Consider the following 18557-nt stretch of genomic DNA (forward strand, 5'->3'; position numbering starts at 1 on the left):
TAAGGTTTTAATACTTCATCAATTTCATTGATGGTTAGAGGTAATTCTTCTTCTACTTTTTCATGAGTGTTTGAGAATCCCAGCTCATGGATTGGTTGTGGAAAATTAAGAAGCTGATCAAAATATTTTTCAATTACTTTGCAATTTTCAGTGTTGTTTAAGCCAAGTTTGCATTTTAATTTGTGATACACGCACTTGAGAGTTGGTACCCTTCAGTCTGCCCTTGTCTGAAAAAAATTAAGATTATTATTTTTTTAAAAAGTTTTCCTCAATTTCTGCAAATTGCCTCTTTTCAAAATCTCTTTTAATTCTTCTAATTATCCTTGATGTTCCCTTGCTTTGCTGTGTAAGTTGATCACAGCATTAAATTTTTCTTCAGCATTTCCTGTTTTTCCACTTTCGGCACTATTAAAGCTTCTTCACACACTTCCTTCCAGAATATTTTATTTTCATTTTTGAGTGACACAAATGTTTTCTGTGTAGAATTATTGACTTCTTTAGATAATTCTGCCCAGTTTAGCTATTTTAATTTCATCTTGATACTTTTGAACTGATTCTTTTGCTATAGCAAGTCTGTCTGTATTACATTCTAGTATTTTTTGTGATTTTCATTTTATTTTATGAGACATGAGTTTACCTTAATTTTAGGCAGATAGTGATCAGGATTAAATTCAAGATTTCTTATTACTTTCTCTTTCATAATTTCCTCGGTACTTTTTTGAGAAACAGCTAAATGATCTAACTGAAATTCTTCCAACATCAGGTTTGATGATATTCATGTTTTGACTTTTCTTGGGAAATTCCTGAATAAGGTTCCTTTTCCTGTATTATTAATAATATTTATGGTATATACCAATAGCATTTTAAAGCTGTATGAAAACACAGTATCATTTTCACAATAATTCCACAGTTAAATAAATATTTCTAACTACTGCACAAATTAAATGAATGAGTGATCTGTTAAGTTGTTTCAATTTTCTGCTCAACTCAGTACTGACTTAAGTTAAAAATTATATTTGACAAATGAGCCTTAAAAAACCCTTAGTGATGAGTCATGATCTGTCACAAAATTTTAAAACTGATTCTACCATCACCCAACTGTAACTTAAAATAGAGGGCACGTCTCTGGTCAAAGAACTTAATGCCTTCTTATCAGCATACACACAGCTTTCATTTAAAATATGGCACAATGCAATAGTGATGATACATGTGTTATATTATGAAGGCTCATCCTGATGAAGATAGAAGTTATGGGTTAAGGAGTAGTGCACAATACAAAGATAAGATATAATACCTCTGTTTCATGTCAGTGACTCAATGGCATACACCTCGGCTGGGGTTTGGTTTACTTGTCTGAAGTTTATTTTCACACATTTCCAGCCACTTTCTTTCCCACGTATTCACAATATCCCTCTTCACCAGTAACATAAGTGACTTCAGGGGCATCTCACATGATGTTTTTGGAAATCTCACTCACAAGCTTGCCTGGCTGCTGTAACTGTGATATTACCACAAAATTTTGATGTTCTCCTGATCCAACAGACACCTCTTTACTCTGCTCCTGCAGAGAATACAGGGTGTCTTGGATGTTCTGGGCAAGGTTCTTTGCTGGGTACATTCTATGGATGTTCCGCAGGGTACTTTGAAAGCTGGTGCAGATGAATAAAATCTTTCCATAGGCAAATCTCATCTCCTCGAGAGCCGTGATCACATAAATTGGCACCCAAGATGTTAAATCCTGATAGTAGGTAAATCTACAGGACATTATTTGGTAAGGCAATGGAACAGCCAATGCACTCCCTCTGGTATGCTGGTCTGACTAATCTGAATGCCTGTCAGAAGAAATGGACTCAAAACAGGTGGCCGCACTATCTGTGAAGAGCTGCTGTCACCAAGATAGTGACACCCGTAATTTCGCAAGTGGATGCTTTGACCAACAGTTCTTGCTGCAGCTGAAATAAACACAGCTGCACAGCCAGCAATACATCATTCTGGTATCCACTTCTGTTGTGCAGTTGAAGTCACGTCTGGTTCCCGACTGCCTCTAATACATTATCACATCGTCTCAGTTTCTAGCTTGGTCACTCTTTGGAATCTGTTTGTGTGTTGTTCATTTATCCATCATGAACATCTCACCTTGGACATATGCATTTGTTAGTTACATCAACCACTAGGACTGTTTGGGTCCTCCCAAAATTCAGTCTCAAGCTGATTCTCCTCACTCTGTCTGAGAGACTGCCACCACACGGCCACAGCTGTTTGCCTGTTTGGAGCCATCTGTGTAGACTACTCTGTCATCAAAATCCTTGTTTTAAATGCAAATGGATGTATGCTAATAGATAAAATCTGTCATATTCAACCTGTATGAAATGAATTTAAAATTTATTTAGTTTCTCTTTACCAGCCACAGTGGCTGCTTGTTGCAAATGTGAGAGGACCTTGATATCTGCTATATTGTTTCCCACTACAAGTCGTTTCACTCATGATCACTAATGGCTTCATAGCTTCTGGGCAGTTCCAAATAGTTGCTCTCCTGGAGGGTCAGTGATGATGAAGGATGCTGCAGAATCTTTGAACAACTTAGCTTTAAAAACATGTTATATGGTAAGGGGCTCCCATCAAATAATAAGTGGTGGCTCACCAGAGGCCACAGATAGGACTTGTTCTGTTATCTTATGTTGTTAATCTGATGCCAGAATGGTGTGCTGTGTACAATGCCATTAAGTATGAAGTTGGGCCGAACCATAAATGGTGCATCTGTAGTCAAGATGGGACCAGATGAATGATTTGTAAAATATCTGTAGACAGGCTCTGTTTCTACCTCAAACCATGAGTTTCTTATTACTGGGAATTAATTTCATTAACATAAATCAAAATGATTCTTAGAATTTTAGCAACTACACAGGAACACATAAGAAAATGTTTCAATTGCAATCTTCAATCATACAATGTTGGTATCACACTTACCAGATTAACAATTTCTCAATATGACACCTACTGGATTACGAATTTCTCAAACTTCTATCAATGTGAAAGGTTCATTTCATGTTAACATCATTTAACTTCACCAATGGCAAAGTGGTATATAGATCATTTAACAAATATCATATATTCATTATTCAATAGCTAAATGTACTAGTGAATATTAGTTACGCTTGGAAAAACACATTTCTTTGGGGTTCACTGCTGTAGATGTAATATGAATGACTGAAGAAATGAATGACACATGTAAGAAACACGCATTGTTTTATCACAGTACTTTATTCCTCCATTGCAAGCTTCTTGTAGCTACACCCAGATTCTACTTGTAATCATGCTACTCTGTAAAATAATTTCAAATTACTAAATTCAAGAACAGAAAGAAACAGAATAACATGAAGCATAAAATGGTATAGATGAAAATTTTAAGCATTAAATACAAGACAAAAATAGTATTTCCATTTATATGATTTGTTCCATTCATCTCTCTCTACAGTGCCCACAATACAACAGCTTGAGACAAGTGTCATTAAAAACCGTAAAAACATAAAAGTTTTCAAAAATAAATGTATAAACAAATTAATTCTCCCCACTTGCAGAATAAATCCATGGACATCACCATTTCTTAAAACTGTAGATACAATAAGAGAATAAATCAGTAGTAAAGAGACAAAAATACTTTCAACAGATACTAGAGGCTGACTAATTACTAAACTAAAATATAATGAGTCAGCCAGCCACTCTGCAATGTACTAGAACTTTCCAATTAATGTTTTGGGCTGGAGTCCAGGCAGTTCAGAAAATTTAAACACGAATTACACTCATTTTGTAGTCATCTAAAATAGAGGGCAAGTCTTTACTCAAATCAAAATCAAAATACAAAATGTATCCTGTTAAAATGTAACCCATTGTGGTGTGTACACCTCAGCTGCTAGAAAAAGGTGGATCCTCTCACAAGAGTACATAGCCTTTGACTTGAACATGGAGTAGTCGCCTTATCATTAGGCTATCCGAACATGACCTGTGGTAAGACCGAAACTTCCTTATGTCGTCAACCATCTGTCTACAACCTGTTCTCATACATCTATTATTATCTATATTGCTGTACAGGCGAGACATTTTACTCGAAAGTCGCTTGCCCGTGTTGGCAGATAAAAACGGTACTGCAGTGCCTGTGCTATTCTAAATTATGATGCATGCACGTCCATAGGAATAAGCACTGTGGCGACTATAGCTGTTATAAAATATGTGAAATGTATTCACAATTGTGAATATGGATAACCATCAGCTGTACAATCAGGGCGTATACACGAACAAGGAAAAAAAATTCCCGTATTTCCTGGTTAAAAATACACTTTCTCCCCGATGAACACATGCTTTTTCCATGTTAAGTGACAGTATATTTTCCCTCTGAACTGTAAAACTTATCAATCCTTTAGAATGGTTTTGGTTTTGCACGGGTGTAGAATTTCCCTGCACTTTAGAAAACAAAACTCAGGGAAAAAGGCACGTTTTGAAAAGATCTTTGATGTGCAGCAACATGTACGCTGCATATTTTCGTATTACGGAAGTATAAATTATAATTCCACCAAACACTACATGTTACTTTCCGAAGCATTGAAATCGTGATTGTGATATGCTTTTGTAAGCCAGTCATAGCTCATGTCACGTGATATTGCCAGCCGATGACAGTGGATATTCAGAGCATTGTGCATGTGATGTAGTCAGCCAATACCAACATTACCATTAAGTAGCGCAAACACACAAACAGGGAGAGTTAATGGTTTACATTAATATACATAGTGCTGTTACAAGGAAAGCAAAGCTTTCACATATAACATTGGTCTCAAAGGTTCATAAGCTGCATGAGAAACTACGATTTCACATAAAATACTGATCTTTTTTGCGAATATTACACTTTAAGATATATCACAGAAATGTGCCAGTAAAATTTTTAATAAAGACATAAATGTCTGATCTTCTGGGCTCAAATATCTTCTAAATGGCTCACTATCAAAGAGCTGATTTTCAAATGAGAGTCAAAAGCTCTGTGATTTAAGAAATTCATTGTACATTCTCACACATAATTCAACTTGTGTAAAAGGAAGTTTACTTGAAAGTAACGCTTTTCAAACCACCATTCACAATATTTTCCTGTGACCTGTTAGAAATACGTTCTTTTCAGCAGTTGCCAGAGAGTGCCAGATAAGAGGCGCCACTGCGCTTGTGCAGCTATGACGACGTAGGAGGTCTGTATGTTCGTATGAGTAAAACATTAAAAGATCTTACATTATGTCATGAAAGAAACAAGACATCAGAGGATACTCCAAGAGCATCAGGATTTTGAACCATACTAAAATGTGCACATTTAAATTGCATACTTAAAGTGCTCATTCACATGTCAAGATTCCCAGTGACGTAGGCCTCGAACTGATATTAAGCTTTTCAGTGTGGTTTTCGAGATGTAAGTTTTCTAGGAGTAAGAGTACTGTATTATCTCATGTTTGATTCTTTATTATGGCATAATGCTGTAAATGCTAGATGAAGAAAACATACACTTAAAATGCTGCAAACAGTTGAAACTAACCAATAGTGTGGAATTAAACAATTTGTTTCAAATACATTGACTGCCTCAGCGGAAAAGATTAATAAAAGCCAAATTTCTACATCTACATGGTTACTCTGCAATTCACACTTAAGTGCCTGGCAGAGGGTTCATCAAACCATTGTCATACTACTTCTCTACCATTCCACTCTCGAATGGCGTCTGGGGAAAAGGAGCACCTAAATCTTTCCATTCGAGCTCTGATTTCTCTTATTTTATTATGATGATCATTTCTCCCTATATAGGTGAGTGTCAACAAAATATTTTCGCATTCGGAAGAGAAAGTTGGTGATTGAAATTTCGTAAATAGATCTCGCTGCAAAGAAAACCATCTTTGTTTCAGTGACTGCCACCCCAACTCGCGTATCATATCAGTGACACTCTCACCCCTATTGTGCGATAACACATAACGGGCTACCCTTCTTTGCACTTTTTCGATGTCCTCCGTCAATCCTACCTGGTAAGGATCCCACACCGCAAGGCAATATTCTAGCAGAGGACGGACAAGTGTAATGTAGGCTGTCTCTTTAGTGGGTTTGTCGCATCCTCTAAGTGTTCTGCCAACAAAGCACAGTCTTTGTTTTGCCTTCCCCACAATATTATCTATGTGGTCTTTCCAATTTAAGTTGCTTGTAATTGTAATTCCTAAGTATTTAGTCGAATTGACAGCCTTTAGATTAGTGCAATTTATCGTATACCCAAAATTTATCGGACTTCTTTTAGTACCCATGTGGATGACCTCACACTTTTCTTTGTTTAGTGCCAACTGCCATTTTTCGCACCATACAGAATTTCTCTCTAGACCATTTCGTAATTGGAATTGATCATCTGATGATTTTACTAGATGGTAAATTACAGCATCATCTGCAAACAATCTAAGGGGGCTGCTCAGATTATTACCTAGATCATTTATGTAAATAAGGAAAGGCAGGGGGTCTATGACGCTACCTTGTGGAGTGCCAGATATCACTTCTGTTCTACTCGATGATTTACCGTCTATCATTACGAAGTGTGACCTCTCTGAGAGGAAATCATGAATCCAATCACACAACTGAGACGATACTCCATATGCACGCAATTTGATTAACAGTCGCTTGTGAGGAACAGTATCAAAAGCCTTCTGGAAATCTAGGCATATGGAATCGATCTGAGATCCCTTGTCGACAGCACTCATTACTTCATGGGAATAAAGAGCTAGCTGTGTTGTACAAGAATGATATTTTCGGAATCCATTTTGGTTATGTATCAATAAGTCATTTTCTTCAAGGTGATTCATAATGTTCAAGTATAGTATATGCTCCAAAATCCTACTGCAAATTGAGGTCAGTGATATGGGTCTGTAATTCAATGCGTTACTCCTATTTCCTTTCTTGAATACTGGTGTGACCTGTGCTACTTTCCAGTCTTTAGGAACAGACCTTTCTTCAAGTGAGCAGTTGTATATGATTGCTAAGAAAGGCACTATTGCATCTGCACACTCTGAAAGGAACCTTATTGGTATATCATCTGGACCAGAAGACTTGCCTTTCTTAAGCGATCTGAGTTGTTTCGCAACACCTAAGATATTTACTTTTATGTCACTCATGCTAACAGCTGTTCTGGTTTTGAATTTTGGAATATTTACTTCATCTTCTTTCGTGAAGAAGTCGTTGTCTAATATTGAAAAAGCTGTTAATACAAATAGTACCCAAGACTGGTATGGTTTCTTGAGCTAATTATGTCTATTTTGTCACTGTCTGTCAGATAAAAGCCAATAAGCCTTTCTTTAGCAAACCAAAAAAAAAAAAAAAAAAAAAAACCTTCATTGTTCTGCAAGGCGATTAATGCTTGACTCTCAGAAAGGTGGAAATAAAATAAAATCTGAAACCAATAACGTATTTTAGACTTCTGTAATTATGTGAATGTATTTTAGTTCACTTGACAGCTCCCGGCCATAGAAATCCATTTTGTTTTCATTTGATGTGAGAGCAACAAATAAAGAGAAAACAGCAAAATCACTAAATGTAGACACAGGTCACATGGAGACTACCCACTTATCCCCTATAACTCAGACTGTTCTGTGCATCATCCCCGGATCTACGATATTTCCGAACCTTGACAGGATACTTTCCGGGACTGGATCAGATTCTGAATGTGGCTCTCCAGCAGGGATACGACTTCCTCAAATCCTGCCCTGAAATGAGATCCATCCTTCATGAAATCCTCCCCACTCCACCAAGAGTGTCTTTCCGCCGTCCACCTAACCTTCGCAACCTCTTAGTTCATCCCTATGAAATCCCCAAACCACCTTCCCTACCCTCTGGCTCCTACCCCTGTAACCGCCCCCGGTGTAAAACCTGTCCCATGCACCCTCCCACCACCACCTATTCCAGTCCTGTAACCCGGAAGGTGTACACGATCAAAGGCAGAGCCACGTGTGAAAGCACCCACGTGATTTACCAACTGACCTGCCTACACTGTGAAGCGTTCTATGTGGGAATGACCAGCAACAAACTGTCCATTCGCATGAATGGACACAGGCAGACAGTGTTTGTTGGTAATGAGGATCACCCTGTGGCTAAACATGCCTTGGTGCACGGCCAGCACATCTTGGCACAGTGTTACACCGTCCGGGTTATCTGGATACTTCCCACTAACACCAACCTGTCAGAACTCCGGAGATGGGAACTTGCCCTTCAGCATATCCTTTCTTCTCGCTATCCGCCAGGCCTCAATCTCCGCTAATTTCTAATTTCAATTTGCCGCCGCTCATACCTCACCTGTCTTTCAACTTCATCTTTGCCTCTGTACATCCGCCCCGACTGACATCTCTGCCCAAAAAATGCCCAAACTCTTTGCCTTTACAAATGTCTGCTTGTGTCTGTGTATGTGTGGATGGATATGTGTGTGTGTGCGAGTGTATACCTGTCCTTTTTTCCCCCTAAGGTAAGTCTTTCCGCTCCCGGGATTGGAATGACTCCTTACCCTCTCCCTTAAAACCCATATCCTTTTGTCTTTCCTTCTCCTTCCCTCTTTCCTGACGAGGCAACCATTGGTTGCGAAAGCTAGAATTTTGTGTGTATGTTTGTGTTTGTTTGTGTGTCTATCGACCTGCCAGCGCTTTTGTTTGGTAAGTTTCATCATCTTTCTTTTTAGATATATTTTTCCCACGTGGAATGTTTCCCTCTATTATATTCATATATATATATATTTTAAAGTTTTGATGTCCTGTCTCAAATACTTGAGGGAGGTTGGGGGGGAGGGGGGGGTGGCACACCCCATCTAGTGTTTCCCCGGTTTTTTATATATATATATATATATATATATATATATATATATATATATATATATATATATATATATATATATATATATATATATATATATATATATATATATATATAAAAAAAATGATGATGTGACTTACCAAACGAAAGCGCTGGCAGGTCGATAGACACACAAACAAACACAATCATACACACAAAATTCTAGCTTTCGCAACCAACGGTTGCCTCATCAGGAAAGAGGGAAGGAGAGGGAAAGACGAAAGGATGTGGGTTTTAAGGGAGAGGGTAAGGAGTCATTCCAATCCCGGGAGCGGAAAGACTTACCTTAGGAGGAAAAAAGGACGGGTATACACTCGCACACACACACATATCCATCCAAACATATACAGACACAAGCGGACATTCTTTAAAAAAAGGACGGGTATACACTCGCACACACACACATATCCATCCAAACATATACAGACACAAGCGGACATTCTTTAAATATGTCTGCTTGTGTCTGTATATGTGTGGATGGATATGTGTGTGTGTGCGAGTGTATACCCGTCCTTTTTTCCTCCTAAGGTAAGTCTTTCCGCTCCCGGGATTGGAAAAGCCAGTAAAGACAAGAGACAAGCAAGACAGCACACATTTCATCAATCCTTAGCTCCTAGAATTTTTATCTCTCTAGTCTAGCTACAGCTTTACATGGTGTGCTCTCCTTTGTACGAAAGGATCTCTTACCTCATCAAACGTTTTGCTACATGAAAAATCGAAATGTCGTTGTCTAATACTGAAAAAGTTGTTAATACAAATTGTACCCAAGACTGGTGTGGTGTCTCGAGCTAATTATGTCTAATTTGTCACTGTCTGTCAGATAAAAGACAATAGGCCTTTCTAACATTGCAGAAATTGTAACACACACCAAATAAACGAGACTGTTTTGGCACAAATGGTCATTTTTATAACAGAATATAATTCACGAAACACAATATCAAATGCCTATTAGGCCTACTACAAGCAAAAAGCTCTATGTTAGGAAATAGTTTCACATTTCATTCATACACTCAAGTTTCTCAAGCATGAGATAGAAAAGTAGTAGTATGAAATTTTTATATAATTTTGGAATTGTCATAATCTTTCATAATGCGTGTGATGTCCCTGTTTCTACTCCTGGTTCGTTCTAACAATCAATCTTGTCACCACTAATTCTGTAATCGACAAACCAATGTGCGCTGGATGCTAGGCGCTTTGTGAAAGGTATTTTTCCTCAAGAATATGAATTTGGTGCCCCGCCCCCCTCTTCTAGATCCGGGCCTGCTGCGCATGCGTGAATCTGGCAGTTTGGGTGCACCAGTAAAATTTTTCTCACTAGCATCTAGCTGCTTGCTACGACTGCTTACACAGCCAAGAACCACATTTCTGTAGCCAGAAGCAGGAGAAGGTACTACTCATACGTGACTCAACTGCACATGCGCTCGCTTGTAACTGCTAAAACAAATCTAATGTAAACAGTTGTGATGTCTCACTCATTGGAGGCAATTTGTTGTTATGAAGCACTGCATAGTCTTCCTAAAGCGTCTAATACATTTTGCTGTTGGCAGACGCTTGTATGAGCACAGTGTTTTGTTGTTGTATATGACATATTTCCTTTGCAATTTAAGTTTTATTTTTGTTTCTTTCTCTCATTAATGTTTAGTTGCTGCAGTATTATTCTGAAGTAGCAGGATACAGTAATATCCTTTGTTAGAGAATAGGTTCTTACCAGTCAAAACCACAAAAATTTAACAGAAAACAAAAACAATGAAAAATTTCAGGAATTCTAAAAAAATCCTGGGTTTTTCTGGGTTTTCTCCCGGATGAAAAGATTCCTAGGTTTTTCCCGGATCTCCTGATTGTCCCGGATTGTATGCACCCTGACAATGGAATGATGACAATGAAAATTTGTGCTGGACCGGAACTCAAACCCGAATTTCCCACTTATTGTGAACAGGCAGACCCAAACTTCCATATGTTGTCAGCCATGTGTCTACAACCTGTACTTGTACATCTATTATGTATATTCCATTGTACAGCTTACGGTTGTCCATATCTGTAATTGCAAATACATTTCACGTATTTCATAATGGCTTTAGTTGCCACAGTGCCTGTTCTTTTGGACGTGTATGCATGTCCAAAGGAGCTTTGCAACATAATTCTGAATAACATAGGTACTGCAATATCAAAGATAATTACTTCATGGTATGTCATTGACCAGCAGGTTTGGCTGCATTGCCTACTATTTAGACCTGCTCAATTCCCAATGACTCTGCACAAATCAAAACAGCACTTCCTTCTAATATTCCACAGTTGTTGAAGGGTGCCCTGAACTGCATAGTTTGTTTTAACTGCTGGGTGCACAGACCTCGCGGCTTGAAATGTACCATGCAAGTAGAAACAAATGTGAAGTTGTTGAGTCTTTCGGGTGCTTGTAGTTCTATCCTAGGCACAATGACAGAAAAGAGGCACAACTTCTTGTATCCCAAATCTTAAGTTTGACACTCAGCCCACATTAAAAAAATATTGTATAGAATGAAAATTGCCTTAAAAAAGGTTATAAAAGTGCAAGGTGGCACACACTATTTAGTATACAACTCTGACTCTAGACCTCTTGAGTAATCATGGAAAATATTCACTACACATGCTCAAACATGCTAGTCCTCCAGCTTCAGCACAAGACTGATTTGAGGGCCAGTTCTGTAAGGGCTCATGTTATTTTTATCATTTAATGGTATACCACATCTAGGACTGTCAGACAGGATGACCTGTCCAGCCATAAACTGAACATAAAAAGGATTGGCAATGGATATATAGAACTGTAAGAAGCAGGTATCATCGACAACCCATTTGTATTTGAAGTATTTAACCATATTTACAACTTCAGAGTTATTTTTTCAGATTTAATAAGTATGTCTATGATCATGAAGACCAAGAACTTCACAGATATTTTAAAAGTAAGAAGAAAATCTCTCAGGCATTACTCAAGTAAGTTAAAAACAATACCATTTTAAAACTAGAATTTTTCCCTGGTTCTCCCACTTTCTAAGCGATCTAGTGACATCTGAAGAAGGAGAAAGTTGGGGACAAGACTGAGAAAGAAGCAAAAGAATACAAAATCACTGTGCTTCGAATCACATCACTGATGTGTGGGAACACTTTTTGTTGAATGAATGAGAGTATTGTTCCCACCTTGGACTAAGACTTTGCTCTGCAAATAAGGACTGCTACAACTTTCGAAGGAATCCAAGGAAACCCCCTACTATGAAGGTAGTATAGTGTGATCTGCTGCTATGAGGTATTATAGGCTTTACAAATGTCAAAAGCATTCCCCAAAGGTGCTTCCATGCAGGAAAGCTTCGTTTACAGCTCTTTCCAGTAGGGCCAAGTTATCAGTGGTGGACCAATACTTCTTGAACTCATACTTACAGTATATGATGACCTTCAAACTCAAATTCACTATTATTAGGAAGAACTTTCCAAAAGAGTTGAGGCAACACTAAAGTAGTCATCTGTTAACATACAATAATTTCCTACCATTAGGAGGTGAACTATTGGTGTCTCACCAAGAGTCTGAATTTTTTCCTTCAAACCAGATATGATTTATTATAAGATCTTGGAAGAAAAGTTTTTATTTGTCACATATGTGGTATAACAAGACACACTGGTCCAGTATTCCCGACAACAGACAAACCAGTTTCCAGTTTCCACACAGAAAAAAGGCTCTAAATTTGTTGAATGAAGGCGACATTTTTCCACATAGGCTGTAATATTTATTTAGATTTTATCTTCATTACACAACCAGTGTCAGATTACAAAGCTATTTTTTAGTATTTATACAGAATAAGATGTCATAAACATGAAAATGGCAGTGATCTTACATAATGTGCTACAATTTGTGGAAGTTTATAAATTATTGTAGAAACACTATTGCTCATAATTCTACCATAATTTGCTATCCATTACGAACAATAATACATTGTGCTGCCATTTTCATGCCTATGACACCTTGGCCTAGGCAGGCAATCAAAATGGGCTTTTTAAGCCAAAATTGGTTGTGTATGTACGAAGAAGTCTTAATAAATGTTTCAGCTTGCAAAGAAAAATGTAGCTTTTATTCAACTGTTGTAGGGCCTTGTATTGGCGAAATTTAATATCATCACGTTCACTATGCAGTTTCTTTGACACAGTTAAAAACAAATAATGGAAAATCCAGGATGGAATAATGACAATTTTATGGAAAGGATAGGTTACTACTCACCATACAGCAGAGATGTTGAGTCGCGGATAGAAACAACAAAAAGACTGTCAAACAGGTAAGCTTTCAGCCAAAAAGGCCTTCTTTCGAATCAGATTACACACACACACACACACACACACACACACACACACGCGCGCGCGCGGAATGTGCACACATGCATTCATAAGCACAAACCTGTGTGTGTGTGTGTGTGTGTGTGTTTGTGTGTGTGTGTGTGTGTGTGACTCAACATCACCGCTCTATAGTGGGTAGCAATCTATCTTTTCCATAATATTCCAGTTAAAAGTGAGCTGAATACACTTCTCAAATGTTGTATAAAAAGCGATCTATGTTGTCCAAGCTACACGCACAAGCAAGCAGGCACGAGCGGCCCCCCACCCCACCCCACCCCCACCCCCACACACACACTAATAATTTTTTAAAGAACACAAAAAAAAACAGTCAACTAAAAATGTTACCTTGCATGCTATAACTGGCCAGAAGAATAGCTTGTTTTACATCACAACTCATGCGACCTTCAATGACATCTGCTTTCAATTGCAGAAAGTAGTGATATCTATAGAAACAAAATAAAAAATACAAAAAGAAAACCTCAAATGGCCAGTCTCTTAGATAATCTTCCACAATAACAAAAATATATATAACAATTATAAAAATGTAAATACATGAAACAATACCTCGTCATTTCATCATGAATCAAGTTGACTCCAGATATATAGTACATGACTCGCAACAATAAATTGGGTTCACGGGCATATTTATCCAGTTGCCTTTTCAGCGGTCTGTCCATCTCCACCCAGCGAAGGCGAGGAGGTTCATGCAGGGATACATACCGCAGACCAAAAAACTCTGGCTGTCAAATATAATTTACAGCACTAAAATTACATCAAATTCCTGGAGTATTGTATGTTCATTATACAGTAATTACTTCTAAAAATGCACATTCTCCTTATATACTGGCAGTTAACTTATGCATCCAAGAGCAAAACAAAAAAAAAAGAGAACCATTGCAGATATTGCCAACAGCTCTTTGAATTATTATTTAACTTACCTGCTGCAAGGTAAGCCGTTGGCATACATTATCCAAACAATCTCGGCCACTGCTCTCTGAAGACAATGTGCATTCTATTGTTGTACTGTCAAGCAGCTCAACACAGATAACATATACAGATTTAGATGCCACATTGTACTGACGGCTCTTTTTCAGTCGCAGTCTGAATGGCATATTACTGGATACTTTTCTGAAATCACAATTACATCTGCAATAATACTTGCTGAAACAGATTATTATTATACAATGCAAACTTTCATCATCAGTATTGACATCACTTGCTATTTTAGATTATGTGGACATTATGCTGTGGTTCAAGGCATGTTTCTGTGCATAACATTTCATCTCCTAAAGCATAAGACATCTTCAAAGGCCTTTGACTTCATTAGTCGAATTCTGAACTCTAATAAGCTCAGCAAGTTGAACTGTTTATACTTAACCTCACAATGGGTGACTCATGATATTATCTGATCACCGCCACCGCCATGAGAAGTGGATACATTTGCTTCATTTAGCACTAATCTCCACAACTTGACTAATTTCATTCTTCCTCTTTTATATTAATGAAAAAATGGGCCTTAAACCATATAACTAAAATAACCAATTAATTGCTGTTATAAAAATACTATGATAAATAAAATGCAAAGCATCAAGTTTAGTTTCTAAACGTGCAGTTCTAAAGCACCGACTGCACACTGACCAGTGCGGTGCAGTGAAATGGCATCAAGAAGGTGCTGACCTGCACGCCAATGGAAAGAGCAGGTAGCACCACACCTCCAGGAAGACACGAGTTCAACGTCCTCTGTCAATGGTGACTCAACCAGCCACCCATCGCTGGTTGGTCCCAGCTCGGTCACAGACTTAGAGAGCATCAGTACTCAGTAATAGGAAGACTTAGCCTGCTTTCTGTGACCAGTAATAGAGAATAAATGTAACAGTATGTATGAGGCACATGAAGGACATCAAGCCACCTCATATTGAGAAGTTAAGTTATGTTTCTTTCCTTAATAGAAATGAAATTTTCTATTAATTTGAATGAGTGTGTACAGATCATTTTGGATTCCTGCCACTGGTTATTGCATCTTCTCTCCCTCCTCGTTTGTGTCTGTGCTGACTCCCACTGTTACAGACACAACACTGAAGATTTAATATAGGTGTGTCTCCCACTGACATTTTTATGTCTGTATCTAGAGAACATAATTTTTTATGATTTTCACCTATTAACACCAACATCATTCAATGCACTATTGGGCTCAAACCCTACAGTTCGAAACAGAGAGAGTGCCAACCAAGGTGCTATTCCTTTCGGGCATATGGGTTGGCTACGTGTCAGTTTCATGACATTAATGAAGGCTAGTTTTAAATAATCCGTAAGATGTAAGAAATGCAGCAATGTATTTTGAGAGCTGGGATCAATTCAGCTACATTTACTGAGCAATTGAGTAATTATTCAGAAGACAACTGTCTTTTGGTTATACATCTTGTAGCGTAAATTCATTTTTGTTGTTATATATATTGTAATTAGATCATTAATTTTTCCAGTATACCGAGCATTTTGTCTTTATATTGATGTCAGGAGTTGAGAAAGATGCTTGCACTCATTGCTATGAAATATGCTGCCTGATCTCATTCTATCACTGACTGGTTACAGCTCCACGCTTACCTTGCATTCGCATCACACCTCACAATGAGCACTGTTAATACTGGTGTGGATGAGCTGACCTCATGGTAGCGAGAGACTCAATGAGTTTCTGGAACATGTTAACTCACACCACTCAAGTATTAACATCACCATGGAACTGGAAAAGGATGGTCAGTTGCCATTTCTGGATGTACTTGTCAAAAGACGAGCAGATGTGTTGTTTGGCCACAGGGCATGTCGCAAGCCGTCACATAGTGATTTATACCTGCAAGCCAGCAGCTGTCACCACCCAGTGCAGGAGAATACAATTCTGAAGACACTGGTCCCCAGGCCACACATCTTTTCCGACCCAGATATTTAGCAGCTGAAATACAGTATCTATGATCAGTCTTCTGCAAGAATGGTTACACAACCTTCAACCAGCCACACCACCACATAATTTAGAAGAAGAGCAAGAGACTGTGGCATACTTGTCCTATGCAGGATCTATTTCTGCAAAAATCAGCGGGATTCTCAAGCCCCAAAGCATCAAGTGTGTGTTCCGTCCACCTACCAAAATAAGCGGAGTACTGGAAAACATGAAACATGACTTTTGGGACTAAGAGAGCCAGGAATTTATGATATACTTTGCCAATGTGGCATTTTGTACATTGGCCAAACAACTAGTACAGTGTACATCAGATGCAAAGAACATCAGAGGCACATCGACTACGACAGGCAACTAAATCAGCCATTGCCAAGCACTGTCTGGAACTCAAGTCATTCCACGAAATATGATGAAATGAGGATTCCGGCACAGATCCCAAGACACTGGGACAGTGTTGTAAAAGAGTCTATAGAGATAAAGGTGATGGAAAACCTCCTCATGAATCGTGACACTGGGTGCCAACTCACAAGGGGAGATCACGATCTTCAGATCACAGATTTACTCCGAACTTTGTACACTTTTAGTAGTCTATTAGGACAACACCAAGTGCAAGTAGTAAGGCATACTAGTTAGGCAATTCTGAGAAAATCAAAAGAGAAATTTTATGCATCAGTGATGTACTGGGGCACTGAGCATGAGACAGCGGTGCACATGTGGTTAGCGTTCAAGCTCTGTAATCGTTGGATTGCTGGCTCGCATCCCACTCTTTTTTTTTATATATTTTTTCAACACTAGCTGTATTATTTCACACATTTTACCGCTGAACGGTAATATGATGCAAAGACATGTGTAACAGCATGAAATTTTATTGAATTTCCAATGTTATTTGGTTGTTTGCTAACTTTTATCATCACAGCAAATACTATATTTATAATTATTAAGTAAATGACTAAATACTTAAAGTTTTCCTGAAGATGCATGCCTGTCATGATTTCTGGTACCAAGGTACCACGAACTGCTGTACACCTGGATGGTTTGATCTGTAGACACATGTTTCAAGGACAGTGGCCAGGCTTAGAAAGTCCAAGTCAAACACCGATAAATACAGGTGTAAATAACTTTATTCAAGAGTACAGTGAGTTACAGTAAGCCAGAATATGAGGGTAATGCACAATTAATAGTCGGATGTGCTTTTGACATTACAAGTTGCAGGATGATATTGTTCTTACAGACATGGAAAACACAAATTAAAATGGCACCTACCATATCAAATGAATGCAATCTTTCTGTATGCTCAAGGAATCTTCAGAGTTTCTAAGGAAAAACAAAGGTGGTTGATATTTTGAAAAATTTATCTTTCTTTTGACAATTTGTATGCAAACCAAGGGTAGCACAACATTTTCGTACATATCAGTGCCGAAAATTGGCAATGTACGATTGAATGTGTTTGAATAGCATCTTCACAAGAAGCAATTTCTCTTTCATTGTCAATAAAATATGAACAAGTCTGAAGAGGCTTGATAAAGTTTTTAACTTGCCAAGAGAAATAAAAATCATATAATATCTGTTGTAATAATAAGTTAGTTAAAAGCAAAATAACACTGAAAATTCAATAAAAGTTTATGCAAATACATGTGTCTTTTCATTATATTACCTTTGAAATGTAATATGTACAAACTAATATGACCAGTGTTGAAAAAAAATATATTGATATTTTGAAAAATTTATCTTTCTTTTGACAATTTGTATGCAAACCAAGGGTAGCACAACGTTTTCGTACATATCAGTGCCGAAAATTGGCAATGTACGATTGAATGTGTTTGAATAGCATCTTCACAAGAAGCAATTTCTCTTTCATTGTCAATAAAATATGAACAAGTCTGAAGAGGCTTGATAAAGTTTTTAACTTGCCAAGAGAAATAAAAATCATATAATATCTGTTGTAATAATAAGTTAGTTAAAAGCAAAATAACACTGAAAATTCAATAAAAGTTTATGCAAATACATGTGTCTTTTCATTATATTACCTTTGAAATGTAATATGTACAAACTAATATGACCAGTGTTGAAAAAAAATATAAATTAAAAAAAAGAAGAAGAAGAAAGGAAAAAAAACATAAGCAGGACTCAATCCAGCGATCCCCTGATTACAGAGTTCGAACGCTAATCCATGACTGCCACCAGCTCATGCTCAGGATCACAACACACCAGTACATCACTGATGCATAAAACTTCTCTTGCAATTTTCTCAAAATCGCCTAAGATGTATGTCTTACTGCTTGCACATTATGTTTTCCAAATGGACTATTAGAAGTGTACAAAATTTGAAGTGAACCCATGATCAAAATGTTGTGGCCTCCCCTTGTCA

General features: G+C 37.7%; 1 protein-coding gene across 1 annotated transcript in view; it reads right to left on the minus strand.

The window, feature by feature from the left end:
- LOC124555241 (tyrosine-protein phosphatase non-receptor type 14) overlaps nucleotides 1-18557 on the minus strand; it is a 171277-nt gene that overhangs the window by 140876 nt on the left and 11844 nt on the right. Inside the window, exons 3-5 of the mRNA XM_047129101.1 lie at nucleotides 14181-14370; nucleotides 13807-13982; nucleotides 13588-13685 (exon numbers count right to left, since the gene is read on the minus strand). Of these exons, the coding sequence (XP_046985057.1) occupies nucleotides 13588-13685; nucleotides 13807-13982; nucleotides 14181-14354 (448 nt within the window). The 5' untranslated portion in view covers nucleotides 14355-14370. The remainder of the gene's footprint in view (nucleotides 1-13587; nucleotides 13686-13806; nucleotides 13983-14180; nucleotides 14371-18557) is intronic.

This window comes from Schistocerca americana, chromosome X (assembly GCF_021461395.2).
Source record: "Schistocerca americana isolate TAMUIC-IGC-003095 chromosome X, iqSchAmer2.1, whole genome shotgun sequence".
Taxonomy (NCBI): domain Eukaryota; kingdom Metazoa; phylum Arthropoda; class Insecta; order Orthoptera; family Acrididae; genus Schistocerca; species Schistocerca americana.